The 8814-nt window shown below is 47.7% G+C and overlaps 1 protein-coding gene across 1 annotated transcript; it reads right to left on the bottom strand.

Annotated features, from left to right (window-relative positions):
- Nucleotides 1-1720: 1720 nt before the first annotated feature.
- Nucleotides 1721-8081, bottom strand: LOC135180780 (interferon-induced protein with tetratricopeptide repeats 5-like). Its single transcript, XM_064153523.1, has 2 exons — nt 8005-8081; nt 1721-3809 (listed from the first exon to the last, which is right to left on the bottom strand). Exons 1-2 carry the CDS (start codon nt 8007-8009, stop codon nt 2303-2305), a joined length of 1512 nt encoding a protein of 503 aa, XP_064009593.1. The 5' UTR covers nt 8010-8081; the 3' UTR covers nt 1721-2302.
- Nucleotides 8082-8814: the final 733 nt, after the last annotated feature.

Consider the following 8814-nt stretch of genomic DNA (forward strand, 5'->3'; position numbering starts at 1 on the left):
GACATCCAGCCTCTCTTGCCAGAGGCAGATCAGGAGTGATGGTAGTTTGTCTGGTTTGAGATGTGCTAACCGTCTTCTTCAATTGCAGCATGGGCAGCAGGTGGAGGGAGGGGATTCTGCCCCTCTGCCCTGCTCTGCTGAGACCCCACCTGCAGTGCTGGGGCTGCTCTGGGGTTCTCAGCACAGGAAACACACAGATCTATTAGAGGAGGGCCAGAGGAGGCCACAGCAATGATGGGAGGGATGGAAGCACTCTGCCGTGAGGCCAGGCTGAGGGAGTTGGGGTTGTTCAGCTCAGAGAAGGCTCCAAGGAAACCTTCTGGTGGCTTTTCAGTGCTTAAAGGGCTGATCAGAAAGCTGGGGACAGACTTTTGAGTGTGGCCTGTTGTGAGAAGACTCAGGGTGATGGTTTGAACAAAACGAGGAGAGACTCCAACTAGATATAGGGAAGAAATTTTATACATTGAGGGTGGGGAGACCCTAGCCCAGCTTACCCAGAGAGTTGCCCTATCCCTGGACACATTCTAGGTCAGGTCATTTGGGGCTCTGTGCAACCTGCTCTAGTTGCAGATGTCCCTGCTGACTGCAGCAGAGTTCGATTAGATGACCTTGAAGGTTGCCTTCCAGGCCAAAATATTCTATGACTCTGAGCCTGCGCTTCATCAGTGATATCCTGATGATGAGGCCCTTAAATCATTGCAGCATCTCCCTCATTCCACCTACATCTGGAATGTTTGGGAAGCAAGTGCCTTCAACCCTTTAAACCCCTTGGTTAAGCAGTTGAAGAACAATATAAGGGGGTCTGATATATTTCAGGTGAGGGAGGAATATTTGGGAGTGTTATTCTTTGAAGGATCTAACAAAGTATGTACCAGGCTGGACATTTTCCATCCAAATTGGCTTTGGGGTACATGCACTTTTCTCAACAGAACAATTCGAGAGATGTTGAGGTGCTGCAATGTGTCCAGAGAAGGGCAACAAAGCTGGTGAAAGGCCTGGAACACAAACCCTATGAGGAGAGGCTGAGGGAGCTGGGGGTGTTTAGCCTGGAGAAGAGGAGGCTCAGGGCAGACCTCATTGCTGTCTACAGCTACCTGAAGGGAGGTTGTAGCCAGGTGGGGATTGGTCTCTTCTGCCAGGCAACCAGCAATAGAACAAGGGGACACAGTCTCAAGTTGTGCTGGGGGAATTATAGGCTGGATGTTAGGAGGAAGTTGTTGGCAGAGATTGGCATTGGAATGGGCTGCCCAGGGAGGTGGTGGAGTCACCATCCATGGAGGTGTTGAAGCAAAGCCAGGATGGGGCACTTGGTGCCATGGTCTGGTTGATTGGCTAGGGCTGGGTGCTAGGTTGGCCTGGATGATCTTGGAGGTCTCTTCCAACCTGGTTGATTCTATGATTCTAAGAACATGTTGCCAGCCACGATGGAAGATCACAGTCTCTGCAAAGCGCATCAAGCTTTTACTGCTTGACTTCTCTTTGGTTCTGAGTGAGAAATAAGGCAGCAAGGAGCACTCATGTTTTTTTAATGCATTTTATTTGGCAGTTAACAAAGCATAAAATGCTGTAAAAGAGGGTAATGTCCTGCCTGCAAACCACTGCAAGGCATCCCCGCGTCCTTAGGGCTGCAGAGACGCTCTGGCAGAGCTGCTCAGGCTTTGTCAGGTGAGGCCTGAAAGGTTGTTTTAATGTTTTAAATGAGATTTTGGGTTGTTTGGGGTTTTTTTTTTTTACATTTTATCTTTTTGCATTTAATGGCTTGCAGGTCTGACTCAGTTGCTAAGCAACATCCCCACGGGGCCCTGGGTTTCCTCCTTCCTGTAAATGGGAAACAACAACGAAAATCCCTTCAACGTTCCAACCAAGATGTGGTCAAGTCCTATGATTTAGTGATCTTAATTGCATCTTCCCCTTGAAGGGCTCGGTCCTGCTGAGAAGGGACTAAGAGATGTTAACTTCCATTGTGAGGAACGTGGCTTCAAGCAGAGGAAGGAGGATGTGCCTCTGGCAGGGAAAGGACTACGAAGGTGCACAGATATAGCACGAGAAAAAAGCAAAAAAGAGCAGAAACCACAGAATTGTTTAAACACGGGGGGGGATTTTTTTCACTGTAAGGGTGACAGAACACTGGAACAGGCTGCCTGGGGTGGGTTGTGGAGTCTCCCTCTCTGGAGATATTCAAACCCACCTGGATGAGTTCCTGTGTGATCTGGCACAGGTGATCCCGCTCTGGCAGGGAGGGTTGGACTGGATGAGCTTGGAAGGTCCCTTCCAACCTCTGACATGCTATGATTCTATAGAACTAAAATTTTTTTTGCCTGTCTGTTTTGCTGTCTTGAGTTTTCATACTGGGATTTTTGACGTGTGAAGGATTTGGGGGGCTTGAGCTAGAGATGGAAAGTCTCAGCTCACATAAAGCACTCAGGTATTCTTCACTGTCAGGACACAATTCAAGTGCTTGCTCATAGCACCTGATTGCTTCATGTTTCTCATTACTCAGATTATAAACAAATCCAAGTCTGCCAAAATCTGTTGCATCCCTTGAACCTCTCTGAATTCTACACTCCAACAAGCTCTTAAGAGCATTTTTGCACTTAGCAGAGTAAGGAGAGTGCGGTTTCATTTTCAGCCCTTTTGTGTAGTACTCAATGGCTTCAGATTCATTCCTCATGTGGAGGTGCTTAAAAGTGCCATAACAGTAGTAGAGTTGCTCTTTATCAGCTTCAGACAGAATATTTATCTGGAATGCTTTCTGAAAAACCTCTTCTGCTTCCTCATACCTCTTTGCTTCTGTGTACATATTTGCCAGGTCCATGTGGACATAAAAAAATTTCGGTTTTATCTCTATCACTGTTTTAAAGTGAAAAATGCAGAGCTGGATGAGTTTGTCCACTTGCTCTCGAGGTGGGTATCTCGTAGCCTCTTTCAGCTGAAACAACTCGCATCTGTAGCAGAGCCCTAGCTGGTGGTGGAAAAAGGCAGAATTCGGTGTCACTTCTAAGGTCCTCTTCAAAATCTCCATTGCCTTGCGGAGCTCTCCTTTCCTCCTGTAAAATTTGGCAGCGTACCGCAGGACGTAAGGAAGATCGGGAGCTTTCTTCATCGCCTCTTCAATGTAAACCTCCCCTTCCTCCGTTTGGTTTAAGTCCTGAAGTTTTAATGCAAGTAACACCATGACGAAAGTGTTCTCTGGGTCCAGTTCTACTGCACGCTTCAGGGGCGCTAGGGATAGGCTCTGCCTCTTAAAAGGGGTTTCCAAGCGATACACCACTATGGCGTAGCCGGCGTTGAATTCTGGGTTGTTTGGTTCCTGCTGCAGAGCGTTTGCAAAGCAATCATTTGCCCTCCTGTGGTATTTCCTGCCGAACTTTAAACATGCCCATCCCTCCTCGGCGTAGATCTCAGGACACTGAGCCTTCCACTGAGGAGTGCTTAGGAGTTTTTTGCAGCCGTTTTTCACTTTGCTTACGTAAGTTTGAGCCTCTTCGTACCTCTCCATGTGGTAATAGATCCAGGCGTAGTTCCCCCAGGTAACGAGGCTTCTCCTTGCGATTTCATCTGGATGGTTTTTCTTAACTTCTTCTTCAGCTTTGTGGAGATTGCTCAGGGCTTCCTCGTTTGAATTGTTTAGGTGGCATAGATAGGACAGCAGATTGTAGTTGGCGATCTTGGATTTTGTAAAGAACTCGATCTGATGGTTTACTTTCTCCTCCATCTCATCAAGATCCACATCTTCCTTCGGCAAATTCCATGTGAAATAACATTCCAGCTCCAGCAGGGGACTCTTCAGGGAATTCTTGGGAACAGAACTAAAAACAAATGTAAAAATCAAAGATAAGCTTACTTATACTTGCTTGTTAAGCTTAAGCTTGCTTCTCTTGCTTTTAAACTAGGCACCATAGACCTCAAAACCAGACAATACCTCAGCAGGTGCCACTAGTCACAGTTCACAGATTTGTCAGGGCTCCAAGGGACCCCTAGTTTAAAAGGGACGTTGAGATGCTTGAGCATGTCCAGAGAAGGGCGACGAGGCTGGTGAGAGGCCTTGAGCACAGCCCTATGAGGAGAGGCTGAGGGAGCTGGGATTGTTTAGCCTGGAGAAGAGGAGGCTCAGGGGTGACCTTATTGCTGTCTACAACTACCTGAGGGGTGGTTGAGGCCAGGAGGAGGTTGCTCTCTTCTCTCAGGTGGCCAGCACCAGAACAAGAGGACACAGCCTCAGGCTGCACCAGGGGAGATTTAGGCTTGAGGTGAGGAGAAAGTTCTTCACTGAGAGAGTCATTGGACACTGGAATGGGCTGCCTGGGGAGGTGGTGGAGTCGCCGTCCCTGGGGCACTTCAAGGCAAAGTTGGACGTGGCACTTGGTGCCATGGTCTAGCCTTGAGCTCTATGGTAAAGGGTTGGACTTGATGATCTGTGAGGTCTCTTCCAACCCTGATGATACTGTGATACTGTGACCTCAAGGATCAGCTAGCTCCAACCCCCCCAGCCATGGGCAGGGACACCTCACTGAGATGGTTTGGGTGTTCCCTGCCCCCCCACACTTTAGAAATCACCCAGGCTAGACTCAGCTGTCTCTGGAAATATGAATGAAGCTTCTGTTTACAGCTAGCACAATATACAAGCAGATATTTACAGTATATACAGTTATAGACAGAAATGTATAAGGTAAAAGGTAATACAGAAACACAACTCCCCTCCCAGAAACCTGGGTCCCCAGGAGGGGCTCTCAACCACCCCTGCACTTTCCCCCTACCCCTCTCAACCTTACCCCAGTCCCAAGGAAGAATGGAGGTTTGGACAGGGAGTTAGGAAGCAAAGTGGATTAGTCCAAAATGGAGGGTGAGGTTAGAGAGTAAGATGCAGCACAGCCAGCAGCCCAAGTGAGAGACTGCCTTATCTATGTTTTCATTTCTTGTTCCTCTACATCTCAGCAAGCCTATGAGGGGAGTAGACATCACCATTGTTTTCCTTTCACAGCCTATAATCTAATTCTTCTCAACAAAACATTCTATCTAGCTTCAAACTGGCACACTCACACTAGATCATGTTACTCAGAGCCACATCCAGCCTGGCCTTAAAAATATCCAGTTGACAATACTTCAGACAAGCCCAAGCTGTAGGAAGACAGGTCTCAAGAGATGAAAAGTTATTTCAATGACTCTCCCTGCCAGTGTACGAGTACCTGTTACACAGAGGTAGTGTCATAGAATCATAGAATCAGTCAGGGTTGGAAGGGACCACAAGGATCATCTAGTTCCAACCTCCCTGCCATGGGCAAGGACAGCCTACCCTAGAGCAAGCTGCCTGGAGCTGAATATAGTCTCTCTAGTAAAGCTGGCTTGGGCTGAGAAACAAGATTCCTAGGCTGGGAACAATTGCTGAAGCCTACATGGGCTGCCCAAGGAGGTGGTTGAGTCACCAACCCTGGATGTTGTAAAGAGTTAACCCTCCTGGGGTGGATCTGAACCTGACCCCAGGTGTAGTGGTTAGCCCACTCCCACACCTGTCTAGGGCCCCTATAAAACCACAGGAACTTCCTCTTTCTTTTTCTCTTTTGCCTCTCTGCCTGCTGGCACCACCCTTATTCCTGCTGCTCCTGTTATACCATGTGGTCATCCCATGGGAGACAACCCCTTCCTGTCTTCCTGTCTCTACCTCCATCCATTGCCATCAATCTGCTCATATATATATATATGTATGCATCTTGTTTCCCTTCCCTATACCTCTTTGTAACTCCCCTACCTTAAATATATTTTATTTATTGTTAAAGTTCTTTTCCTTTTAACTTCCAAATTGAAGCAAGACTCTTTATTTGGGTGTTTTACCCTTTTCCTCTCTACACATAATTCCTTTCTTTCCAAAGCTGGGGAGAGAGGAAGGCAGATGTGTTTAAAAGTCATTTGTATGTGGTGCTTGGGGATATGGTGTCGATCTGTTGGAGGTTAGGAGAGCCCTGCAGAGGGACCTGGACAGGCTGGATGGGTGGGCAGAGGCCAATGGGATGAGATTTAACAAGGCCAAGTGCAGAGTTCTACACTTTGGCCACAACAACCCCAAGCAGCACTACAGGCTGGGGACTGAGTGGCTGAGAGCAACCAGGAAGAAAGGGACCTGGGGGTGCTGGTAGATAGTAGCTGAAGATGAGCCAGCAGTGTGCCCAGGTGGGCAGGAGAGCCAATGGCATCCTGGCCTGGATCAGGAACAGTGTGGCCAGCAGGACAAGGGAGGTTATTCTGCCCCTGTACTCAGCACTGCTCAGGCCACACCTTGAGTGCTGTGTACAGTTCTGGGCTCCTCAATTCAAGAGAGATGTTGAGGTGCTGGAACATGTCCAGAGAAGGGTGACAAAGCTGGTGAGGGGCCTGGAGCACAGCCCTGTGAGGAGAGGCTGAGGGAGCTGGGGGTGTGCAGCCTGCAGAAGAGGAGGCTCAGGGCAGACCTCATTGCTGTCTACAACTACCTGAAGGGAGACTGTAGCCAGGTGGGGTTGGTCTCTTCTGGCAGGCAACCAGCAACAGAAGAAGGGGACATAGTCTCAAGTTGTGCCAGGGGAGGTCTAGGCTGGATGTTAGGAGGAAGTTGTTGGCAGAGAGAGTGATTGGCGTTGGAATGGGCTGCCCAGGGAGGTGGTGGAGTCACCATCCCTGGAGGTGTTGAAGCAAAGCCTGGATGAGGCACTTAGTGCCATGGTCTGGTTGGTTGGCCAGGGCTGGGTGCTAGGTTGGACTGAATGATCTTGGAGGTCTCTTCCACATGGTTCAGGGTGAACCTTGCAGAGTTAGGGATATGAGTTGGACTTGGTGATTCTGAGGATCACTTCCAACCTGAATAATTCTGTGATACAAAGGAGGTAATAAAATAAAAAACCAAACAACCCAACTTTCCCAGCCCAAACTGGTATTTATTAATGTTGTTAATGTATAAGTTGTTTGACAGACTTCTTTGCCATTCCCAAATAATCTCCTCTTCCTCACTAGCATTTTTGATTGGCATTAATAACAGTTCCTAATTAGAAAACTGCATGTGATGCAATCACAGTTCTTCTGAGGTGAAAAGGAACCAAGAGTAAGTTTATGTTATATAATCATAGAACCAGTCAGGGTTTGAAGGGACCACAAGGATCATCTAGTTCCAACCCCCTTGCCATGGGCAGGAACACCCTACCCTAGAGCAGGCTGCCCAGATCCTCATCCAGCCTGGCCTTAAACACCTCCAGGGATGGGGCTTCAACCACCTCCCTGGGCAACCTACCCTAGATCAGGATGCTGTCTTGTTAGAAACCTTTGGCTACAGGTGAACACCACAGAAGAACAGCTCTCAGCTCCCAAGTCAGCAAACTGCAGGAATAGCCTGAAACATTTAAGCAGTCCCATTCAATTCAAGACAAAATGTGCATTCTGTTTGCCTCAGCTGGGAGCCATGAAAGTGTCCTGGTTAAAAACAACAACGGAGAACAATGAAAAAGCTGGGTTTTTTTTTCTGTTTGGAGGAAACAAACATTCACGAATGTCACAAAACCAGACTGGGATGCAAATAAAACACACTTTAGCTTAGTTCAACATATAACCAGTTAAGTGAAATCTACTTGCTTGCAGCTCTAGTTGTCTGTATGTGTTTGCCTGTGCCTCCCCCGTGCACATACGACAGCCTTCAGACCCGGCACTGTTCTGCTTGCTGGTCCTTGCATCACTGCCAGACATCCATTTTGCTGGATACCAGCTACAGCTGCCGCCTGGCTTTCCTCTCTGAGCTGCATGCACCTAGTTTTTCTGGCTGTTAGTTCTGCTCACAGGGACCGACCCTTGCCAGGGAAGCAGTAACACTGCAACATTTGGTAGCATCCTTGCTTTAAATGTTGAACTATTCGACAGAACTTCCTGCTGTTTCAAGCCCCACAGTCCCTCACTGATTACATCTATGTAACTAAAAAGCATTCTTTTCCCATAGCACAGCAAAAAAAAGAGAGAGAGCCTCTTTCAGAGGCTGATTTGCATACTTACTTCATGGTTTTCCTTCTCTACTTTGTCTTCGGTTTGCTTCAAAACCGGAGTGCTGTGGTTGTTAGGACTTCTTTAGGACTGCCTTTTTATGTGCTTCAGCTGTGACATCAGCTGTGGGTAACTTCCAGGAAATTGAAAGTGAAACTGGGGTCTGAAACTGGGACGGCTGCAGAACCGAAACTGCTACAGAGCAGAAAGTGCTACAGAACAGAAACTGCTACGGGATAGATGCTGCTACAGAATCGAAACTGCTGCAGAACAGAAGCTGCTACGGGATAGATGCTGCTACAGAATAGAAACTGCAACAGGAGCTGCTACGGGATAGATGCTGCTACAGAGCAGAAACTGCAACAGGAGCTGCTACGGGATAGATGCTGCTACAGAGCAGAAACTGCTACAGAACAGAAGCTGCTACAGGATAGATGCTGCTGCAGAATAGAAACTGCTACAGAACAGAAGCTGCTGCTGAACGGAAACTGCTACAGAATAGAAACTGCTACAGAATAGAAACTGCTACAGAATAGAAACTGGAGGTTTAAGAGCAAACCACCCTAAGAAATGAGACCCAAGAATGCAAAGGGTCACAGAGTGCCACTTGTGTTGAGTGATGTAGCTGTGTAGCAGAGCAAGGGGGTCCCTTGGAAACATAAAAAGTTCATTTCAAATCTTAGTGCTTTCTAAATAATGAGGTTGATGTTGTCGTTCCTGGCACACCCCTGTGTGTTTTATATCAGGTTTCTGTATGAACCTGATCATATTACTGTGTAGCACCTTATAGGAATGGATTTCATTCGATTTGCAGCCCCTCTT

This window comes from Pogoniulus pusillus, chromosome 13 (genome assembly GCF_015220805.1).
Source record: "Pogoniulus pusillus isolate bPogPus1 chromosome 13, bPogPus1.pri, whole genome shotgun sequence".
Taxonomy (NCBI): Eukaryota; Metazoa; Chordata; class Aves; order Piciformes; family Lybiidae; genus Pogoniulus; species Pogoniulus pusillus.